At 41.8% G+C, this 24,621-nt stretch overlaps 1 protein-coding gene across 8 annotated transcripts; it reads right to left on the reverse strand.

Moving 5' to 3' along the window:
• Positions 1-3,020: 3,020 nt before the first annotated feature.
• On the reverse strand, positions 3,021-22,718 carry dyrk2 (dual-specificity tyrosine-(Y)-phosphorylation regulated kinase 2). Of its 8 annotated transcripts, XM_020624883.1 has the most exons (9): positions 20,996-21,340; positions 20,839-20,876; positions 11,420-11,529; positions 8,614-8,956; positions 8,253-8,416; positions 7,432-7,821; positions 7,248-7,338; positions 6,276-6,547; positions 3,021-6,191 (listed from the first exon to the last, which is right to left on the reverse strand). In XM_020624883.1, the coding sequence occupies exons 1-9, from the start codon at positions 21,013-21,015 to the stop codon at positions 5,904-5,906; spliced, it is 1,716 nt and encodes a 571-aa protein (XP_020480539.1). In that variant the 5' UTR covers positions 21,016-21,340; the 3' UTR covers positions 3,021-5,903. The 8 variants fall into 8 exon arrangements, with proteins under 8 accessions (XP_020480539.1, XP_020480536.1, XP_020480543.1 ...); XM_020624880.1 differs by having other exon boundaries at positions 3,021-6,547; positions 20,996-21,338; XM_020624887.1 differs by lacking the exon at positions 20,996-21,340 and adding an exon at positions 9,381-9,501 and having other exon boundaries at positions 3,021-6,547; positions 20,839-20,943.
• Positions 22,719-24,621: the final 1,903 nt, after the last annotated feature.

Raw genomic sequence — 24,621 nt, forward strand, 5'->3', positions numbered from 1 at the left:
TCACAATAAAACCCAGCTGGCAAACATCACAGAAATACAGCGTAGCTTAACGCTAACAGCGTCTAACCTCTGGCTGCACAGACCTTCCTACAGAAGATGAATGTAGGCTAACTGGCTAGCAGGGAAACAAGCTAGCAGTCTAGATAGGCTACAGCTGCTTGCACACATTTTTCTGAATGCTACCAAGAGATTATGTCTGTGCAAATTCTCAGTCATCCAGGTCATAGTATGCTGAAAAAACTTAGAAGAAGGCATCTGGATCAAGTTTTAGGTAGAAGACGTTTCACCCAGGCCTCTTGGATGAGAGGTAAAACAGCTTCTACCTAAAACTATGTCCAGATGCATTCTTCTAAGTTTTTTCAGGATACCAAGAGATTAGTTACACTGACTTTTTTCTGTGTGACACCAACCTGTCAATGTTTACTTTTTCAAAAAACAAAAACAAAACATAACATTCTCCCTCCCTCATTATTGTCTGAAAGGCAGCTGCTGCTTCTCCTCTGACTACCCCTCTCTTCACTTACTTTTTGCTTTCTGCTGTACTGTTTGAGCAGCTAGCTCTCAGCTAGCTTTGTAAAGGAATGCACTTTGGTAGATTCAACCAAATGCCCTGGGTGTAAGTCACAACGATGACAACAATAATAATCATAATGATAACTGAGCAATCTGAGGTACCAATATGAAAAACATTGCTTTAAAAAACCACATTAATGCTAATGAGTTATGTAAGCACCTCTGTGAGGAGCTCAGTGACTAGCTAGCAGTTAAAGACTTGCAAATGTGCTACTAGCAGTCACTTAGCAGTAGGCTAGTGTTAGCTTTACTGTAGAGAAAACAAATGTCAGTGCAGCAGCTAGCGGCTGGACACTAGCACTCAATCGGCTAGTGTTAGTTTAGCCCTGTCGTCAGCAGGCGCCACCAGTTTGCCCTGAGGCGACATTTGGCTATGTGTCTGTACATTGTGCAGCCATGTTATATAACCTTCCCTCACCACAACACACAGACAAAACATTGGAGATGCCAGTGCTAATCAGTTTAAGGCTACAATCTGTGGTTGGTGCATTAGCCACTTGGCTAGGTCAGTTTTTTGTCATTTTACAGACAGAACAATCATTTAGTCTTAAGTATTTGATAATTAAAATAATTATTTCAGACTCTGCAGTGAAGCCCTGATAATACATATACTTTTATAGTATTGTTAATGATTTACAATTTAATGCATCAGATTCTTTCTTTTGTGTTTAGGCTCAGCAAATGTGAATGTTACATCAAAGCAAGTTAACATGTCCAGTGGAGCTTCAGTGCCATTGGCTGATACAGGGCTTAACCCCTTTGGCCTCTGGCCCTATGTATGCCTGCATCACAGCTACTTCCTTATAATACAGGGTCTGACAAATGTGGATGCTGCAGTCACATGGTTTCTGTACCCACTCGCGTTAATGCGCTTCCATGCAGAGGTATGTATCAATCATACACAGTTTGGAACCATCTACTCAATGTGGGGTAATAAATGGAGATATGACAGGGCACACCTGGGGCATGAACAATAGTGGTAAGAATATGGCAGCACAGTATTTTGTGTTTGCCAGTTGTTTTTGGATGACTTACAAGGGTAGAGTGTAACAGAGAGATACCATGTGCTTGTATACTCTTTATGCAAGGGTGGGGAGTCTGTTGTTGTGAACCGCATGAGCGTAAAGTTTGGTATGTACCATCTTGACATGAATTAAAATTGTGACACTATATGTTAAGCATCTTGAATGCACTAACATGCTGTGATTGAATGTGAGTTAACTTGTTTGTGTTTGTGTTCACTGAGCCTGATGGCTTGCCAGAGGTTGGGAATCAGAGGACTTTGGCCACCAAAATTCATCTGACATACATCTCTGTAAAGACATAAGTTGCACCAAAATTAGTGATTGTTGCAGTGACATCGCTATCATAAATATCTGTGTGTATGTGTGTTGGGTAGGTGTGGCATGGCCATGAGATACTGAAGGCACAAAGTTATGACTCTCAGCACTCCATCTCACTAAAAACATAAAAAAATTTAAAAAACACAATCAACCAACCAGTCATATCTTTAGAAACCAAACAAAAAATATCAGAGGACTGTCCCCCAACTTCTTCCTCCTCCTCTTCCTCTTTCAGGAGGGGCGGAGCTTCCCCTGAGATAGGCAGAGTAGGTAGTGACTGTGCATTCTACACGATCAGTTCCTTTTGTGCATCACGTCATTGTCCACCTCATGTGCTACATAACAACACATTTGCCAGGCTGGCGGTGCACACAACCGATCCTGTGATCTTCATCACCCTCCTTCTCTTCATCCTCTTCCCAGTATGACTCAGATTTTCAGTGCGTTCAGATAGAGATGTGTGTTTGTGTGAGGGAACAAGCTTAAAGGAAAACCTCTCATAATGTCGACATTGCACATACACAGTGCTACATACACCAAACACATTCAAGTATACGGTAAGAACTGCACATCATAGTAAATATATAGATTAGATTAATAAATATTAAAGTGAAGTAAATAAATAAGAAGCATATTCCTCCTCTTCTCCTTCCCACCCCAATCACACAATACTGACCTTTGATCAATATTACCAGTCAGTCAGATTTACTGCTTGGCTATACGTTATTTTCTTATTTGAATTTTCTACTCTATCGCTCAAACACCTTATACTATAATCATGTGCGACAGACGTTATTTGGCAGTATTTAGCCCAGCCACACCAGACAGTCAGATAAATACATATTCGAGTAATATGCATATCCATCCACTAAGGACGGGTACAAGTAATCAATTAATGCACCTGATAGATCTTTTTTCCCCCATTTGATCATTTACCTTCACTATCTGTGCATTGTCAGGATGGAAAAAAAAGTGCTGAAATAGGCCCGAATATAAGCTTTTATGTACTAGGTATAAGCAAATTGATATTGGATTATGTGTAAAATTATGTGTGTTGTCATATCAACTGTTTTACATGCTTGAAAGAATAAATCAAATCAAATATTTTTCATCCTGTAAATGTGTTGACAAAGAGGGGGCTGTATTATATTATATTTGAGGATTACACATTTATAGATTGTTTTTGAAGCAAAAGTCTCCTACTCAGTGTGTCACATTATTGACTGTTTAAGATAGCGTGCTTCATCTGGTTCATGTATCATCTTTCAGAGAAGGTGAGTCCCAAAGTGTTTACCTTCCTGTGGGTCAACCCGGGTTGACCTACAGGAATTTTTGCCCATTTGACTTCTGCCACAGAGGTAACTAAAATGAGTTGAATGTATTATTATTATTTTTTTACATCTTGTAGTCAGGGTTTTTTAATATTCAGGCCAAGATGACAGATGTGTTTTCTGTGTAATTATTTGATCTGGAAGTGAGAATATTACATGACTACTCCATCTGTGAAACAAACAGGACCATGTGCAGGGAGAAGGCTGCGATGATCTACTATAGGGCAACGCACACAGGCGGTGTGTGACGCACATCAAAAAGCTCAAAAAAACCTAAAACAGAAAAAACACGGAACATCTGCATCACAAGAGATTTCAATCCATGCTGCAGGAGTTTAACTCTGTAGACGTACCGGTGTGACTGGACCCTGTTAAGATTCTGGTATTAATTTATCCTGCCTTTTTGTGAAGGCTTTTATTTCCATTTACAATTTCCTGTCTTAATTTTCATCCTAGGTTTTCATGAAGCAATTGGTCAGTGTAGAAATTTATTGCTGGTTCACACTTACATGTTGAACCCAGGATATATCTCTATATACACAGCTGACCTCTATAGATTGAAAAGGTATGCCTTTTCTTCCAAATTTCACTGTTGTCTATACAACTACTGCACTATACTGTGACATTATGGAAGATATTTTGGTTTCAAATGGTTTCTGTGTCTGAAGTCTTTTACTGAATCCTCTTAAAAATGAATTTGCTCCAAACACAAAAAATTACATGATAAAAGGAATTATTTAAATGGCTATGCCAATAATATATAGCCCATAAATATTACTAAAATTCTGAAGTAGTCTGTCATTGACACAGACTACAGGAAAACATATTTTATCTAGGCAACAACACTTCATATCTATTAAGGACTTTTGCTGATTCTGCCATCTCAGTTAAAGATTTTTCTCCTTTCATATAAACAAGACTGGCTTCTAACATTTCCATTTTTAATATCAGAGCCCTTTGATTTCAAACTGATTTATAATTTGTCTGTAAAACTGCCTTTAGCCTACTTTAGACTTTATCTTTACAACCATTTTTGTCCTGAAAGGTAAGGTTGGTGATCCTGGAAAAATCAGCAAGAGGAAGCTCGATTTTGAAAGTTGACCGCCATAGAAATCCCACCCTTTCTTTCTGATCTCTCTTCAAAGCTGCTCCTCCAATAGCTATCAAAACAGAGCAGTAACATGTCTGCCTGCCAGGCCTTGTTGGAGGCTCTTGGCTCACGCAATGAGTGCAAGGACAGGGTGCGTACAGCTAGGGAGTTAGTTGACAGGCAGGTAGGCCATGCGGTGGTTTTGCTCAGACCCAGCAAAATCATTGGTTAGCCTTTTTTGCAGCCCTGCTGCTGCCACAGATTTATTTGTTTATGTTGTCAGTGCATTTAATGTCTTCACTGCCATCTGAAAGAATCGCCAACCCTACCTTTAATAATAAGATTTGATTGATTAAAAGAGAACAAAGTGGTGCTAGTTAATCTATTCTACTTGTTTACTGTGTCTGCAAAACTTAAAACTAAATCTGAGGAGTTAAAAACGTTTTGTCATTCTGTCTGTGCTTCATAAGGCTGGGCAGTGGAGACCTAACAGGCTATGGCTAAAAAAGGCTAAGGCTAGCCACCTGACTGCCAAAAAAGGCAGAGCCAGCTATAGCTTGCTGACTGTTTTAAAATTTGCTAGGCTAACTGCCCGGCCAGTTAAAGGTGTAAATAGGTAGCAATGCGACAGCTACACACAAAGACATAGCTGTCCAGCAACTAACCAGTGCCAGTTAACAGTTAGCTAGCTTTCAGGCATAATGCTAGCACAGTAACACGCTGTAAGAACAGGTAGCTAAGAAAGGTAGCCATCAGGTAAATTGTTTGGATGGGGTTGCTGGAATTGTTTTCTGATAAAATTTTTTAGTCAAACATAATTAACAAATGCTTACAAATACAAATGTTCCCCAAACGGAAACATAACACAAATTAGTTATTTCATAGTGTGATGAAACAAAAACTAGCAAGCTGAACATTACATTTTTGAAACTGTTACCTCAGTATTATACAGCTATATCTGATTTTTTGTCAGTTAATCACATAAATGTGAGGCCCTGCAAATGTCTGTAGATATAACCTAGTACAACTAATGTCTTAAAAAGCGGTTTTTGGTGTCTAATTGATTTATCGATTCTATGGTTATTCAAATAGATTCTGTGCTAAAAACATATAAAATGCTTTGTTCCCTCCATCAGCACCATGTTTTTTTGATGTGTGATGTGTTTGGAGCTACAAAGTGTTGTCTTATGATTGTCTGAGCAGCACCAAAATTATTTAAAATCTGTGTGTCACATTCTGTCTTGCTGCTCACAATATAAAACAGCTACTGTATTTTTCAGACAGGACTGGGAATCTGAGGAGTCTGAATGCACCCCAATGTATCAGTCAAGTTTCCTTCGGCTCAGCTTACATCTCAGCCCAGCCAATCTGCACATTTAACACACCAAATGCTAAGTTTTCATGACTGTTTGTCCTGAATGCACCCCAACAACACTGTGAAAACCAGTGTGGAAAAAAACCAAATGCTCTTCAAAACTGGACAGACCAGTTTTATTCAGGTCCAGCTGGCAGCTCATCTGAGCACAGCTTTCATCCCCCACCACAGCGAGCGGGGTGCAATCACTCTCAGCTGACCAGTTTGGGCAGAACCGTCCTAGGCTGGATGTTTCCGTTGGCATCGGTGATTGCTGCTAAGTTAGTCCTGGTTTTGGAAGAGGAGGATGTGGTGGTGGAGGTGGTGGTGGCAAGCTTGGATATGGAGGTGATGGTGCCATCGGTGGCGGTGCCTCGTTTGGACAAGGTCTTCTCCCCCGTGGTGGTTCCTGATGGGGGTTTGGGAAGTCGCCTCCTCAGCCATAAGTGGCGCAGTGCCTGGCTGGGAGTCATCCTGAGCGCTGGGTCCCACTCTAGACACTGTTTGAGAAAATCCAGAAACAGCGCGTCATCACAGCCTTTAAGTGCTGCGCTCCATTCCTTGCTGCCTGGGGGGCCACGTACCTTCCCCCGTCGAGATCGCCCACCGTTCAGCACAGTGGTGCCGTCGGGCAGCGTGGTGACAGTGCAGTACCGCGGGTAGCCTTTGGATGACACAAAGTTCTTGGCTCTCTTGGAGGCATCAAGGAGCTTCTGGCTGGGCATGCCCAGCAGTTCGATGATGCAGGCCAGTTGGTCAGCTTCGTCCTCACCCGGCAACAGGGGGTAACCGGTCAGCAGCTCAGCCAGGATGCAGCCCAGAGACCACATGTCGATAGGCATGCCATACCTGGAGCCTGGAGGAGAGGGCAGAGATAGTCTTGTCAACAGGATGTGCTAATGAATACGCTCCACTTCTGTTGATCACTTTCCAGATCTCTTTATGACTGATGTAGTGAGTTTGTTCCTTCCAAATAGCCACTGGTTTCAATATATTTCTATGCAAACTTGCAGACACTAAGAACATTCTGCAGATAATCCATTGCTGTCAACATTTAGTCACATTTTGTTTCCTCTCTGGGTTACTGTGACTGTGTTTATGGACCCTCGGATATCCATGATTTGAAAGTTTCCTACTGTGAAATGTTGCAAGAAAACTGGTCGGTATTCCTTTGAGCCAATGACTTGCTATGGTTTCCCTTTCTGACTGTGGTATACCTGGAAAGCTGCAGAGCTTTGTACTTTTGTTATGTACCCCAAGGTAAATAAATAAATGTAAAAGTTGTACCCAGTTCTGGTGTCCCGTGGGTGGAACTGTGGGATCGTCACATGTCATAAAAGTTGCTGTTTGCAGTAGACTCTTATATCTGTGCTAACCAGATCGTCCTGTTGGTGTTGAACACACCAACGGAGAGAGGTTTCAGCTGTACATACTCTCAGCTGAAATAACTACGTGCTAGTAATGTAACTTTGACAAAACTAAAAACTCATTAGCTTATGGCTCCTCAGTGACAACAAACAGCTGCTTTCAGTTCTCACCATGCTTGTTCTTCTTACCTAGAATGACTTCTGGCGCTCGGTAGAACCTGGACTGGATGTAGGTGTAAACTCTCTGATGCTCATAACAGCTAGAACCAAAGTCTATGACCTGAAGGCACAGTGATAGAAAGACACAGTTGTATAGATGGATTAACAGAACTTTAGTGGTCCTTGACAAATATATATGTCTTTGCTGTCTTACCTTGATGCCACTGCGTCCTTGCTGCTTGAGTAAAATATTTTCAGGCTTGAGGTCGCAGTGGATGATGCGGTTCTTATGCAGTGAGTCCAGACACTGCAGGATGGAGTGGGCAAACTTCCTGACCAGCGGGAGGCTGAAGCCCTGGAACTTGTTCTTCTTGATGAGCTCATACAGGTTCATGCTGAGCAGCTCGAAGGTCATGCAGATGTGGTTTCGAAAGGTGAAGTGCTCCAGCATATGAATGACATTCATGCTCAAGTCCTTGTCCTGCTTCTTCAGGTGTTCCAGGATGCGGATCTCCTCCGCTGCCTGCCGGTGGAAGCGCTTCTCATTGCGGACCATCTTCAGAGCCATGTGCGACTGAGACTTGTGGTCAAAGGCCTTCACCACCTGTAGTAGGACACAATGTACAATTTTACATCTATTAGATCAGATGGTACTCACAACAATCTGCTGATAGTGTAAGACAACAATTAATAGTAAACAGCTTGTAACCTGGAATCAATATAAAAAAGAGTGTATCTAGACTAACATTATATGGTTTTTCTCCCAGCTTGTTTAAATAATTTCAGTTTATAATGTGCCGGTAGATGGCGTTAGCTTCATTGGCAAAACAGCTGTTCAGTTGATTAATCCGTTTCCAAACATCTACAGTTTTGATGATTATTTAATAATGCTTTTTTTCCAGCATCTCAAATATAGGGATTATCTAGCCTATCTATTTATATTTGTATTATCAATAGCAATATTTACACTAAAACCAACTCACACCAGTTGCTGCAGCTGTTGAAAAACAAGACTAAAAACATGACTAGTCACACCTGTCCGAAGCTGCCCTTGCCAATGACCTTCAGGACTTCGTAGCGGTAGGCAATGTGGTCATGTGGGACATGGATGTAGGATCCCTGATCATCGTCGTAGCCACCGTTGTTGGCTCCACCCATGACCCCTGACCTCTTCTTAGCAATGGGGCCGACAAAATAAACTGAAAAATGTGTGAAAGTGAGGCATGTGATCAGTTCTCATCAATCTCATTGCTGTTGATCATGAGTTAAAGATCAGGACATTTATTTTGGCTTGCTTTTATTTGTGTCATCTAATAGACTTTATCTCAAAAACCAGCAATCACTGGTTAGCCAGTCAAAATGTGCACTTTTAGAAGGACTTGTTAAGCCCACTCACCTTCAGGGTAGTTGAACACTTCGTGATGTTCGAACGAAGACATTTTGGACATGAATTGCTTCATGGCCTGCTCTGGGGACATGGGGGTGATCTTTGGCTTGCTGTCTGTTGACTTGTGGGAGGTGGCGCTGCCCTGGCGGCATTGTTGGGTGGGTTCTGAGGTTGAGGTTTGCTGGTCTGGCAGTGGCAGGCCTGGCCGGGTGGAGCTGAGCAGGGCCAGACCGTTCGGCTGGGAGGTCAGTACCGGACGTTTGTTGGTGTTCTCCTCGTACAGCTGGGTGATGTGGACCTGTGACTGTGATGATAGCTGAACGGCGTCCGACATGGCAGCTTTAGAGCCTCCCTGAAGGGAAACACACAGAGACACCAGATTAGACAGGACAGTGGAGGGGTAGGGCTACTTTCAGCCATTTATGTCTGTTGATTACATTTCAGTTAAGCATTGTCTGTAATAGAGCTTTTCTAACTCCCCCCAAGGGAAGAAGAGGTGTGAGGCAGAGATCCATTAGTGTTTCTCCTATGTGTATTCAGCAGTCCTGCAGAATGGGGGTGTCGCTGCTTAAATTTTACATGAATCATTAAACTAAAGGGAATGTGCCACGCATAAACACAAATAACGTGATGAGTAGCAGCTCAACACAGGCCGTTTGTGAGTACTGTGAAATGTAACATGCCTCTGCTCTCCACTGTATATCAGGTACAGATGTGGATAATTAATGCACATGAATTCAAACTGGTTCCCTCAAAAAAACAAAAAAAATTCATACACTGTAAAAACCTGTTGACAGCTCTCTCCTTTGTCTGTTGCTCAGTGAGTCACTCCCTGTTGCCGTGGTGACAAGCACACCTGGGTCCTTTCAGATAACAGGTGCGTGTGGTTTCAGTTCACTGTCTCACACACAAGCAGCAGTGCAGCTCAGTTCAAAGACCTGCTGTTTAACATAAGAACATAATAGTAATAATGTGTGTGTGTGTGTATGGATGGTGTCATTGCGCTCTTGTGATGGGGCTGTGGTATAAAACTTAAGGAAGAGCAAGTCACGTGCACACAGCAGTCAGGTTTGTGTGTGTTTTGGCAGTAGTTGCAGTGACATATGAGAGCAAGGTGTTTGGCTCTGTTGACTCCTCCCTCACCTGACAACACCTTGACACACAAACAAACAATGGGCCTTGTGCAAGAAGAACCAGTCATGTGAACGGGTTCATTCTTAAGAAACAAGCAGCGGTCGCATATCTGACGGGTTACGTAGTATCCAAAGTGTGTAAAGTCTGATGTGCCAAGACCTGTCTGAGCCATCTTAGGAGACTGACTGGTCACGTCTGATGTTTGCTTTGCAGTAAATAATCAATGCAGCACGTTACAGTGACAGAATCTGATCTATTTTCCTGGAAGTCAGTATTATAAACCTTGCTAATGCTAATAATTGAAGTGATACAATAAAAAGAAAAATCAGTCTTAATTTAATGGAGCAAACAAATGCAGCATCAGTTCATTTATACCATTAGTCCTGTGTGTGTGTGTGCGTGTGTGTGTGTGTGTGTGTGTGTGTGTGTGTGTGTGCGTCTCCCCTTCACACCAGCCTATAAACCAGTCATCTGTTTAAAGCATCCTGGAGCAGAAGGCTATTATTAGCTGTGAGGCTACAGCTGACTGCTCCACAGATCTGCTACCCAGGATAATTGCTTCAAACACAGGCTAACACAATAACTGCAGCACATTGGCCAATCTACAGCCTCCTAAAACCAGCCTGAGCCTAACACAATGACAAATTATTGTGTTTTTAAATTTCTGAACCGCATCATGAGCAGACAGGTCAACGTGAACAGGCTGAAACAAACCATGCAATGTCTCCATTGATGGGTGCATCAATTAAAGTAGGTCAGTTCTAACAACAAGTGTTAGACACAAAAGTGTTCCTTGTTGCCGTACAGGACTGTTTTGGCAGCTGCACAATACTGACCAGACAGACAGATTTCCTGAGGTTTATCAGCTCATATTCGACTTCCTCTGATGAATCACATCAGTCATTTACCTGCTGATAACTTCCAAAATAAAAGCAGCTGATCCAGGACACACTGGCATATGCATCAGCCTGGGTTGTTCACATGTTCTCCAAACACTATAGGTTTGTAAAGAAAAGGTTGTTTGATAAAAGTCTAACAGGAATTATTTTTTATTCTGACTAAACTAAATGTTTTCTTTAGGCTCAACAAATTAAACTTGTATACTGAAGTGCAAAGACAAATAAATATAATTCTGTATGTTAGGTAGAATTTAAATTCTAAGACAGTGCACCTGAACCGAGCTGCAAGCTTGTCAGACTGTCTCAGGGTTTTATTAAAAGAAAAGAAAATAGAAAAAAAAGCATATGGTTAACTGTGTTTGGCTAAGTTTGGTCATTTTGAGATGTGTTGTTGCTTTTCCCTGACAAATAAACAGTGTCCTGTACACAACGCATTTTAACCCTTCCTCCCCAACTAACAAAATATGCCAAACTCCTCAATGCATCAGTGTTAAATAAAGGAGTTTGAAAATATAACTTGGATCGGGAACTATTTGACTGGATGTTTTTCAATTTCCCGCAGCATAAACAATAGTCTGTTGGTGCAATATAGAAAAAGTATTGAGACCTGAAGCCCAGCGATAATCAGTCAAACCTGGAAAGATGTGTAAATGTTCTGTTTTATTATATTTTTAATACTTTGAGATCACAGTGACACCCACAACTGGGAGGTTTCTAAACCCAGCAATAACAGAGCAAATAGATTATAACAGACTACAGATTAAATATGTGTGTGTGTATACCGTCAGAGGGTTGAGGTTGAGGTTGTGGCTTCGAAGCGGCGGCAGGGCGACGGGCGATGTTGTCTGAGAGCCGTTGTGACCAGGTGAGCAGACTGGCTCGACCACTTTGCCTGGAAAGACACAAAGAGGGAGAGAGAGGATGAGTTTCTCTTGCTTTCAGGTTGCAAGATGGATGTCACTGTCCTCTCTGTGGGTCCAGTGCACAGATAGGTCCAGGACATGTTTAGCCTAGCTTTGCACAGCAACCAGAAGCAGAGGGAAAATGCTTAAAAAAAAAAAAAGGTTAATTTTGATGTTTAAGCTTGATAACTTGGTCTCAAAAGCCTGGAAAAAAGGCCAAGACAAATTGTTTGGTTTGTATTTCTCCAACACTGTGTAATGTAGGGCCGAACGATTTGAGCAAATAATCTAATTGCGATTTTTTCCCCCCAACATTGCAATTGCGATTTAATATGCGATTTTATTAGCTGTTTGTTAGGTATTTTTAGTCAGATAGATATTGGATAGATAGTTTATGTATTAGAAATGTTTAGTGGAGATAGGATGTCTAGTTAGACTGTTAAATGCTTAGTCATGCTTATGAGTTTCTACAGGGTACATCTGGTCAAGGATAACTAGAGAAAAGTTGATGACTGTCAGCAGACAGGGTGTTTAATATTATTATTATGACGTGTAGAACTGTAGCCTTAGCCATAATATGTTCTTATGTTTAAGTCACGACATGTTACTAGAAGTCTGTGAGAATGTTTTTAGCTACACACCACTTAATCAACAGACACACACACATTGATTTGCTTCATGTTTTGACTACTGCTATGACCAGCTGCAAAGCTGGTAACAGAGACGTCTCGGTTGACGTTTCTGTGTAGTATGGGGCTAGCCCAACCGAAGGGATATAATGTATAGGCCTGGTGGGTGCAGGGTCTTTCATCTTACATCTGCCTGTGAGCAGTTTGGAGGTGCAAGATACCTGAGCGTGTAATGTTAATTTTACCTGTGATCGAGCTGAGTGTTGCTGCATACATCACATATTTTTTAAAAAAGTTGTGTGAAAATAGAGGCATTACTGTATGAATGGGATGAAGAAGAAGATGGAGATGGTGGTTTGCGAGGCTGCTGGGGAATTTCTCGCTTTGGCTGAGGGGGGACTTGCTGGGGATGCAGCGGTTCCAGAGCTCCTCGTTGTGGTTCAGCTCTATCCGTAGAATTGTATAGGATCAGGTTGGAGTCTTGAGAGCATTGAATCAATACGCTGTCAGGGACTGAGTAAAAGGTGTGAACCGTTATTATTTAGTACATATAGTCAAAGAAGCTCAAGTGCAGCCAAAACTTACTTTCCAATGGATCCTCCTCTGTTAATAGTCGCTGCTCCCCCTGGTCTGTTTTGTAGAAAAACTTAGTATTTATTTTATTTTCTCTCGCGTCAGGTGTATATATATATTTTAAACATTCTTTTTTTTTTTTTAAACTCACCGGACACCTCATGGTTCGGGTTCTCCAAAGATTGCTCCTGGCGTAAAGCTTCTTCATAGGCTCTCAAATAGCTGTCTACCCAGGAGGGTAAAAAACATTTTGTTTTTCCAAAATATATACCGTACACACAAGGAAATGTTAAAAAACATAGCAGAATACTTACTGAGCGGTTCTGCGGGGCTAACGTGATAAGACGAGTCTGATATGAATGAAAATGATCTCAGTTAACATACAAGCTTTCATAAAAATATAAAAAATAAATTGCAACACGCTGGGGTACCTGGATTCATCTTGATGTGTGGAGAGCTGAACTGACTATGTGTCAGACTTGTGTCTGAGTATTTTACCCCTGTTTTTTTCTGCACCTCTGTCAGGAAAAAAAAAACACAGCCTGATGGCAAACACATGGTCTGTTGTTTTTTTGGTAAACACTATAAATACCTTAAGCTCTCCTTTTTGCTGAAACCCATCATAAATATTGGCTGTTTTCACACAACTCAAAGGGGCACATCTGGTTTATTCACTCTTCTCAGTTTTTTTAAAGCTCAACTCTCTCTCTCTGTGTGTGTGGGTTTTTAAAAACCCTAGGATAAGTCACTATGTAACATTGTCTAGTTTATATACAAATCACTACTATGTACCATTTGGTGGTGAAGGGGGGGGGTTAACCTTTCACCTAGAACTGTCAAAATGAGTTTGACGAAAGCTGGTATATACTATCGGCTATATGTACGTCTCGCTGATTCTAGCATTTCAGTCTTCAGTCGGGCCTTGATGGCAGGGGTGTTATCTGAGCTGATGCACTGAGCTTTGAACCTAGGATCCATGAATGACGCAACATCCAAAAGCTCCTGGGTGCAGGGGTCACTATATTTGTCATTGAGGTATGAAAGGACCTTGGTTTTAATCGACTTAGTCAGGTCAGTGTCCTCAGCATCTTCAGCCAGGGCTGATGTGGCCAGATGGTGGAGAACTGGTTTGAGGTAAGAGATGCTCACATACTCCTCTCCAGAAAGAGCATCTGTAAATTCCACGAGAGGATGCAGTGCCTTGTGAATAGACTCCAACACTTCAGTATCGTGCCAGGTTGGAATGAGGGAGCGTGCATATCTGTCACCTGACAATACGTGGGATATAGCGACCATCCTTTCCTTAGATCCCCATCTTCTTGGGCACTTGGTTATGAGTGTGCGCACAGGAAGTTTGAGCTCCCTCTGTGGCTCAGTCATTGCTGCCTTCTTCCAACTGTGGGAGAAATGCCCCACCAGCTTCTTGCACAGCCCTGTAGCTCTTGACACTCTGTCATCTTTCATTGCATTTTCTGGAAAAATAATTAAATAATCAGTAATAATCAATAATAATAAATAAAATTAATACAATTTAAGTGAGGCTATCACTATTATACATTTTACATAGACATTATGCATAGACATTGTGCATATACATTTTACATACATTACCTCACTTATTCAAAAAATAGTCAAATAGGGATGGGCGATGTATCAAGGAACCGGCTTTACTGACGAGATGCGCATGACAATCCCATGCAATATTTCGCCCAGTCCTACATACATGCAGTCTGCATCCCAATTTGCATACTATCAGTACTAAATAGTATGAAAGTAGATTTAGTATGTCCCATACCTGTTACACTCAAATTTCCATACTTTCTCATATCAAAAACAGTACATTCGGCATAGGGCATATAGCCGAATTGGGACGCAGTGTCACTCTCACGCAACGCACGCAAACACACACTCACACTTTTTTCTCGCCCATACAGTCACACACACGAGATGAAAACTTACCAATGGCAAGATGCAATGGCAATGCTATGCCCGAAACACTGTAGCCTTGTCCATTCATTGAGCTGTGCTGCTTTCACCATATTTGTTGCATTGTCCGTCGTAATGCAGACAAGGTTCTCTTCGTGGAGATCCCAGCTAGCAAGCCCCTTTCTCAGGCCGGCTGCAATATTTTCCCTTGTGTGATCTTCTGGGAAGTAAGCAGTTTGAAGGCAGCGAGCTTTGAGGTCGAGGTCTTCAGTAATGAAATGCACCATAAGACTTTGATAGGGCTCCGCTGAGTGACTTGACCACATGTTGGTTGTTGCTTTCAGCTCCGCAGTGACTTTCTGTTTACATTTTTTGTGTAGCTCAAACCCAGGCTTTGTCACCGAAGTGATGGGCATCAAGTCTTTCGCGTTGAATTCTGTTACCGCTGTAGTAATTTCCACGTGGCGTTTTGAAGTGCGTTCATAAGGAGTTACACTTTCAAACATTTCTGTCAGCGATGGCTGCCTGGTGGTAATTGGCTTACTTGAACCGGTCTGCTGCATTTTAGATATGCAACTATCATGCATGGCTTTGTGGTGTTTTTTCAAGTGCTGAATCAAGTTCGTTGTGTTACCACGTGAGGTAGCAACGCTAGCAAGGCAGGTTTTGCACAATACCTGACGCTGCGCGACATCTTCCTTTTTAAACCCAAAATAGTCCCACACAGCGGAACTGCTGCTCCTCTTTGGCACTAAAGTTTCTGGTTCAGGGTCCGGTTGTGTCGAGCCCGAGGCCATTTTACAGCAAGTCAAGTAACAAGTTATGCTACAGCGTAGCGTGTGACAAGATGCTGCGCCATCTGCAGATTGCGCTCGCGTGTCACGTGACCAGACTATAATCGCACCTATTGCGATTAGAAAATCGTGTTTTACGTGATGGCGATTTAATCTCAAATGCAATTAATCGTTCCCTACGTAATGTAATGTACTGTGTGTGGTTTATCAGTTAATATGCCAATTTTCTTGATTAATTGATTTGTTCTTAAAATGTCTGAAAACAATGAAAAAGGCTAGATATGTCCTGACCCACATTCTGTTAAACTTTAATTGGTATCAGCAGTCATGTAAACACTGGATTTTGATCAGGACCTTCAGTATTTGGATCAAGTAGCTAGCGAGAAAAAATCTATAGGCTGTACCAGATAACATATTTAAACAACATTTAAGTAAATAAAGTGTCAGATCAGACGTGGGATCTTCAGATACTCGATGTTAAAAGATTCAGCCCTTCAGATGTCTGTTCTGTATCTCCAGCAGTCTGGACTCAAAGATATTCAGTTACTGTCATGTACAACAAAGAGATGCATCACATGAGAAACTGGAATTGGGTAGCACCGTTGCCTCACAGTGAGAAGGTTCTGGGTTCGCGACCTTTCTGTGCGGAGTCTGCACGTTCTCCCCGCGCTTGCGTGGGTTCCCTCTGGGTACTCCAGCTTCCTCCCACTGTCCAAAGACATGCGGCTTAGGTTGACTGATGACTCTAAATTGCCTGTACTAATTGGAATTGGAACAACTGGAACAACTAATTGGTCATTAGATGCAGTTCTGATCAGGACATGATGCGACAGACAGCTGACAAAATAAGCAGATATCAAAGCAGTGGAATGAATGAACGGCTACAGAGATGTGCCCTAATCATGTCTGAGATACAGATGCTCACAGGGCACCATCCGGCGGCCTGCAGGTTAAAGCAGACAGATGGCCTCTGCTGCTGCTCTCTGCTTCTAATCTGATCGTTCACTGTAATCCTGCTAATCAGAGTGACTCACACTGCCAACCTGCTGTACAACAGCTACATGACAAAGTACACACAATCAGTACAGCATGATCACCCTTCATACAAACTGCAGACACACACGGGCTGCATTAGCCACTGGAGTCGTGCTACTGAGACAGCAATCAATACCACAATATATTCTGATAGCTTTATCAATACACAGGTATTTATTGTAAATCTTGATTAAAGTCTATGACTCTGTTGAGTTTCCTTCCTTTGCTGCAATTTATTGCCAAAATGATCAGACAAGTTTATTGGCAGAAAACCTGCTGATGTTTCTGAAAATTGATTAATCACATAAATCAATCAAAAAGTAGCAACTGCTTCCTGTCTCCAGCTTCTCAGACGTGAGGACTGTAAGTTGAATATTCTTGTATTTTGGACTGGAGGTCTGACAAAACAAAATCTGAAGATATCACATTAAAATCGAACTGTTTTCAGATGTGTTGTACGCTAAATTTTTAATCGGTTCACCAGAAAAATAACTGTCCAGTTAATTGACTATTGTTAGATGCAACCAAACTGCAAAAAAAAAAAATCTCAACTTGTTCTAGTTGGATCTATACTGCATACAAGCTAAAGTGTAGTGGGCCCTTTCAACACTGAGTGTCACAGACTTCAGACTGAAAAATGAGTTGTACTTCCACTACAGACATTTTTGGATGATAGCGACAATATACTGATATTTAAAATCAACAAACATGACGGGACCTTAGAGAACAGTTTGATTATGTTGTGTAAAAAACCTGTTTCAGCAAGTATAACATTATTCTGATGTTATTACAGTAAAACATTAATAACATCAGTCTCAGAAGTCCAGTATAGTTCAGGGCTCCTGCAGCCCGTCCTCGGCTTCATAGTGTGTGGTGATCTTGTGCCTCTACAGTTCATACTGATAATGTAACAGGGATCTAAACTGGACAGCACATAACTGATTCCTTGCTGCCAGCCTGACAGATGCACGGGAACAGCAGTATGCGCTGTATGTGAACTCGACACCGAGCTGGAAATGCCAGAATGCTGGCGAGCACGCCCGGCATGCTGCTTGATACGACAAGTGGGGAAATGTGTAGCAGTCTGAGAGCCAGGACTGCCACAGGTGGGACACGGAGTCAAAACTGGTGTCAAAGCCCAGAAAGTGACCTGGAAATTACAGGTGCTGTGTCACTGTGGGTGAATCAGCAGCAATAGTCTGATCTGAATCGTCTGGAAAAGCATTTGATCCAAAGTTTTTATGGACATTGTTGTCTCACACTGCAACATGTAACAGCTGCTCACAGCTGGAACAAAACCTGCTGGAGTGTGTGTAGAGCTGCAGCAGTCGAGTAATTGATTAGGTGATCGACAGGAACTTAATCCGCAACTGTTTTGATAATTGACTTGTTTTAGTCATTTCCTTTGAAAAAAATGCTGAATCTTTGCTGGTATCAGCTTTTCAAATGTAAGGATTTTGTTTTGCTTCATAATAATTGACAGTAAACTGAGTGTCTGTGGGTTTGGGACTGCTGGTCAGACAGAACAAGACAAGGCATTTTCTAAGATGTGAGAAATTACAGTACAATTTTTCACTATTCTGTGTCATTTCGTAGACAAAATTATCTATTAATCTGGAACAATAATCAGCAGCTTCATCAATAATGAACACAGTAGTAGTGTGTGAGATGCATATACTTGGGTTTCAGTAGCATTTTATCAAATCAAATTCAAACTCTTTCAAGTTTAAGGAGTCTTAGTTTGTTTTATCATTTGCACACAGTGCTGCAGTGATTAGTTGATGAATCAATCAGCTACTATTCTGATAATCAAATGACTGCTACAGCCTGTCAAAAGGGAAGAACTGCTGCTTTTTTAAGTTACTATTGTGATGATCATTTAAATGTTTTTCCAGGCTCAACATCTGCCAGATCACAGTCCTCACATGTGAGAAGTTGTTGATCTTTTCTGTCTAACATTGCTGTAAGTTCTCTCAGAACGTGATGACTCAGACTCTCAGTTCTTTGATGCTTTACAGACCGAGTGATTCATCAGAAAACTCCAAAAATAATCGTTAGTCAATGAAGAAAATAATCCTTAGCTGCAGTCCTGAAGTTATAAAGTTACATCCTTTTTCTAGAAGACACAGCACTCAATGTCCCTTTTCCCTCGTTCTTTTCTTAAAATTCAGCTTGACCTTTTGCTGCCCCACTGACCTCACTGTAAACGAAGCTAATCAAAGGACATTCAAGAGGATGCTAATGAGAAAAGCCATGCTGATCGGATAATCACAACTCCAAAACAGTGAGAGGATGTCTTTTGGGTTCTGCACCCTGGATGGCAAAAAATGTGCTCTCTCAATCAGTCGTTTTTTCTATAACACACAAGGACATAGTTAAAATTATCCAGGCCGATCTCCTCATATCTCTGGTTTTGTCCAAAACCTACAGAAAAACATTAAATCTGAGACAGTGGAGAAGTTGGAACCAGAATTCTGGACATTTTTGGTTAAAAATAATTTTAACTCATTAGTCAGTTATTTTAAAAAAGTTATCAATTTTCAGACAGTTGATTCATCAGTCCACCAACTAATCATCACAGCTTTGGTTCAAATTAATTTGATTATCATGATATTTATGTGTTATCTCAGCTTGGGTTAGATTTGCTATGGTGCATGAGGTAGATGCCTCACAGTGTTGGTGTACAGTACAGAAATAGGACATGGACTGAAACAGAATTGAAGAGAGAGCCTGGAGCAGCATGGATGGCCACCACACAGCCTGCAGGAAAAAACACTGACCATGAATTCAGACCATTAATGAGGTGGTTCTAAAACCACCACTGTGGTACAAACACGTGGTAAGTAGAGGCCTGTTGTCCTACTACCGCTAGTACAAAGTTACAACAAACAGAGAATAAAATAATCCATCTGTAAAAGTGACACAACATTCAGCTCTAATGAAGCAAAAAAGGATAAAGGACACTTCAGCAGTCATTGCTGTTGTATAGCACAGTAGTGGAAAGTAACTAAGTACAGTTATCCAAGTACTGCACCTAAGTACACATTTAAGGTACTTGTACTTTACTTGAGTATTTCCTTTGTCTGCTACTTTGTACTTTTTTCTCCACTACATTTACCTAACACCTTTAGTTACTAATTACTTTGCAGATTACAGTTTGTTATTCCTTTCATGTTCAGTGAAAACCTTTACATTTGGCGATTTTATTAATCATTTAATTAATATTTTGGTTGTGTGGTCATGACTTGTATTGTAGTGGAGTATGTTTACAGTGTGTTATTGCTACTTTTACTTAAGTAAAGGATCTGAGTACTTCTGCTGCTGGCCTAGCAGTCATTGTATAAACTGCGTTACTGGCACTACAAACTGTGTGGGCTATAGGGCTCCCTGAAAATCTGGTTAAGTCCTTATGCTAATGTAGATTAATGTTAACATTACACCGCAGCCTAGTTGCCTGTGTTTACATTAATGTAACTACATGCGTCTCTGTACATGAACCATGATGTGCAAACACTGGGCTAGTAACCACATGGCTACTGAAGGAGCCAGTGTTTACATTATGATCAACAGCTTCCACACTGCAGTAGCTTTATGTTCAGGTGTAGGCTACTAATATCCGCCTGGTCACATGCTACTTGACAACCTTTGTTATTGTGTTTACATCGTCCAAACTACATACACATTAGCATGAGTTTGTAGGAGAAGTTTAGCTTGTAAGCTAAGTAGTACAGTTACAACAATATTTAATAGACTGCTAGTTTAACATAGCAGTCTACAATATTTTCTGTTATTACACGCTGTTGTCCAAATATGATCCGCCATGCTGTGCTATTCTACCTCCACATTGGACAGTTATAAAGTGTGTCAATAATATATGTGTATGCTTTTCTTTATTTTTAAAGAAAACTGCTTTGTACAAAGTGTTATAGTGGAAACAAACACCGTTGTTGCTTCTCCATATAAAGAAATAAGCGCTATTTCACACAGAAAAGCGGACTGATTGTGATTAATTCGATATAAGGACTGACAGCACCAATAGTTACATTTAAATTAAGCTAAATTATTATAGTTACAAACACTTGTCACCATGCTAGGAGCCTCTGGAGAACGAAAGGAATGTAATCTAATGTTTAAATGTAATCTGGTTTAAACAGACATTAGCAGTTCAAGCTAGCACAAAGCTACAGCAGCCACTTTTACATGTAAACGTGAAATAACAGCTGTAACAGTCCATGACAGCGTTAGCATCGTCAAGCTACTCAAGTGTTATGAGTCTAGCATATAGTTTAGTACTGACAGACATAAAACTGCACTTAAAACACCAAAGACAAAAGCAACTGACCTCTGGCTGAACTGAACCGAAGCTTTCTGTCTGCCGAGCTGGAGGCCAACAATTACCCAGCAACCGAAAATACACAAACACCACCAAACACAATATGTGGGTAACATCACATGCACAAACCTAAAACATGCTGAGAAACAGCTCGGAGACAGCTTACCACACATGTAGCACTGTCATACAGGCTTAATAAACAGTTGGCTCAGAAATAAACACACCGGGAGACCTGTCTCTGCTGCTGCTGTCACTTCTCGTCTGCTAGCTAGCTAAAAATAAACCTGACAGATAGGAGAAGACGTCTGAAGCCGCTTTTATTGTATTTATTTTATCTGTTTAGTTTCTAAAATTATACCATAGCTTCTCCTCTGTTTCCTTTTTATGATATTGCTGTTAATTTAATGAGCGGAGAAAGAGACAGTTTCTATTCCTCCTAGTGAGTTAGCTAGCTAGCACAGCTAACTCATTAATTTACACGGGACTCAATGTTGGTTATCAGAGGCGGAGAATGCCACGCTGGTTGGGCTCAGGCGCCCTTTGGCCGGCTACAGAGGCTGTGCTCACCCGTCGGAAGAACCGAGGCTCCGGGCTTCTTGGATAACATGGCGACCGCTCCTCTCCTCTGGACACAGACGGACAGGACGCCTCCTCTTCCTCCATCTGCAGCTCCTCCTCTTCCTCCTCCTCTCTCTAAACGCACTCGTCACGCCTTCAGCCCCCATGTAGCTCGCTCGTTTTTGTTCTGAAACTTAATTTTAACATGAACTTCCTCCGATGTTTCTTCTCTTCAGTTCTAATAATGCTGTTATTACTCCAACTAACAGCATAACAACACGACTATTGACATGGTCAAAGTGACTCTTGCTAGCTTCACTGTTGAGCGCCAGGTCGGACTGGCCAACATTCAAGATTCATGCATCGTTGGCCTTGACCTTGACCTTCTGACAAAGTTGGGTGGCCATGGTAGAAATGCCTGGGGTGCTCCAGTACTGATGACATGGCTCTCCACACTGGCGGTAGGGAAGGGCTGCAGCCAACCAGACACTGTAGCAGCCGGCTGGAGGGTCATCTACACCACCATGGCCAGCCAGAAACCCATCCATACATACACTGTCTTCCCAGGCAGTATGCACTAAGACCAGGTAACTGGCAAGGGCTCATATGAGAGGAGCTACGGAAGGAAGAAGTGCCAGAACGATCTGCATGCCGAGGACCGAGCTACCGCCACACAACCGGCAGTAGCCCCGCAGGCCAGTTCCCCGGCCAGCAGCGGTTGGGGGGGTTCCTGTGCAACCTGGACAGGGCTGACCCAGTGCTTGCATGTTCCCCAATAGCAGGACCAGTTGGGGACACCGATGGACATGGGGCCTTGCCTGATGCGGGGCCAAGATGCATGTAGCCTAGGAGAGAACTTTGTCCCTGGTGCACTGGTGTGGGTGTAACACCCTGGTTTGAAAAAGGGTTTGTTCCCACAGTCAGAGAGTCAGTGGAGCTGACTCTGTGCTGTACTGAAAAGACTGTCGGATGTACAGCAGTGTACAGGGTGAGACTGGGTGAGTAAGCAGAACCAGGTGGTGCTTCACAAGGATAGACTTGCACCATACCAGCCCTTGGCTTTACCTGAGGGGGGAGCGTCAGACACAAGCTCCACACCCATCTCCAGTAGCCGCCCGGGAGCTACCAGTGCAGGCTGCCCAAATGCTTAAGATACTTTTCTATGACTGTGGTTACTGAGCACAGTTAACCAGCCAGGTGAGGGCTCTGTAGCATTGGGGGTGGAGAGACACCTGGCAGGATCCCCCATAATGCCCCTCTGGGCGGGCTTATATAGTTGTGGGTTTGGTGGGGATTGAGTGTGTTCTGTGTTGTTGCTGTGTGTTCCCCTGCTGTGTGGTAATAAAAGAGCGACTTGCTTAAGCACAGAAAAAGGCAGTTTTGGTGTCCTGCTCCTTCTTCACCCCAGCTCAGTTACAGTATGTTTCTATCTTAACCCCAGCTCAGTTACAGTATGTTTCTACAATATATAGGTGCAGCATCAAATAATACATTAAGTAGGCCTTATGAGACTATAATAAGAAGAAGAATATAATAACAATAATATAAATCTCTCTGTGCAACATGGTGTTATTTTGATTTTATTTTTGTCCTTTTATTTCTAAATATTCTGTACACAGTGTACCAGGGGTAGTGCTAGTCTGTATCCTTAACACTGGTGTATCTAAGTTAATATTATGCTTCCATAGAAATTATTTGTTGCTCGCGTTGACTCGTGTTTTCCTACGTTGTTTACAAACCACGCACAGACATACACACAAATCTTTCTACCCTTGCACCCTAAACGAGCCCCACACAAGCTCAGTTGGACAATTTAAAGAAGATTTTAACGCCTAAAACAACTTCTTGTTTAGAGAAACCTCCACTGCCATCTCGTGCTTTGGTTCCGCTATTGCCAATTCGTTTGCGACTTTTATTGTGAAAAACAGAAAGTCGTGCCCGCGGCGGTAACGCACCATGTTGTTGTTTGCCAACCGCTATAGCACGCGAAGAAGAATAAGTCATGTCCTCGCAGTGGCTAGCGGGGAAATGAACTTATCTTTACATGGGGAGTTTTCTACTGTTTTGAAAGCTTTTAATAGGCAGCCTACGTAGCCAGCTCCTGTTAGATGTCGTGGTAGATTAACGCCGAGTCACGGCGAAGGACAGGCGGGTGGCAAGACAGGGAATACAATGAGCACCGAGCTGGGTCCGCGGGACCGAGCGGTGTGGGAACATTTGCCAATGGATTAGCTACATTTACACATTACACAAGGATGTAACTTTACTTTGGCATGTCAGCTGTCAACAACCGGCACCAAAGAAAAAGAAAAAACAAAAACCTAATCTGGTCGAAAGGTAAATTAGCTATAGAGTTTATCAGTCATGTCCACCAAGGGTCCACACTGCACCTGTAAAAAGACAGATTATGTTTTAGTCACTTTAACTAATGTGAAATCACATATGATGCAACGTTTAGAGCCCTGGTCCCTCATTCTAGTTTTTATTTGTAACAGCGTGTATGAAAATCCTCCGTCTTCAAATATGCCAGACACTAGATATGTCAGATGTGTTGCATTAACGCAAAAAACCCACATTAGAGATGAGTGTAAACAATCTGTATCGGTACAGGAAGTAATAATGTTACTGACACATTACACTCCTCTGGCAGCTGCCACTGTTTCATGAACCTGAATTAAATGCAGCAATGTGAGCTGCTTGGTCTGAGCTGGTCTATATCTCTTCAGTGTAAAACCATCCACAGCTCAAAACAGGTGAAGCTTTCCTTCTTCAGATAATCGACTTTTGATTTGATTTGATTTATTCTTTCAAGCATGTAGAGACAGTCGATATGACAACACACATAATTTTACACATAATCCAATATCAATTTGCTTATACCTAGTACATGCTTGAATGGAGTAGGAAGAAGTCAGACTTATCCAGTCCTACCCCATGACATCATCTTACCATTGGTTTGCAAGCAGTAAATGATTCTCTTCTACACCACACAAGTATTATACTAAAAATTTATAACAGTGTTAACATTCTTACATAATTACATTCTTAAATAATTATCTTCTACACCACACAAGTAATATACTAAAGAATTATTACAAAGTGTACACCACACCCACAATGTTCCATCTAATTAATCATTAAGCCTGTTCTTGCATATATCTTGATTGACACATACCTTTATATTTATGTTTAAACTCATCAATTCTATTACTATTTTTTATGTCTACACTTAAA

This window comes from Monopterus albus, unplaced genomic scaffold, assembly GCF_001952655.1.
Source record: "Monopterus albus unplaced genomic scaffold, M_albus_1.0 scaffold341.1, whole genome shotgun sequence".
Taxonomy (NCBI): Eukaryota; Metazoa; Chordata; class Actinopteri; order Synbranchiformes; family Synbranchidae; genus Monopterus; species Monopterus albus.

Coding starts and splice junctions, on each gene's coding strand:
- dyrk2 (XM_020624880.1), bottom strand. CDS start 21,015: ATGACAGTGCTACATGTGTG. Junction 20,877..20,995: donor ATGACAGTGCTACATGTGTG/GTAAGCTGTCTC, acceptor GTTGGCCTCCAG/CTCGGCAGACAGAAAGCTTC. Junction 7,339..7,431: donor AAGGACGCAGTGGCATCAAG/GTAAGACAGCAA, acceptor CTGTGCCTTCAG/GTCATAGACTTTGGTTCTAG.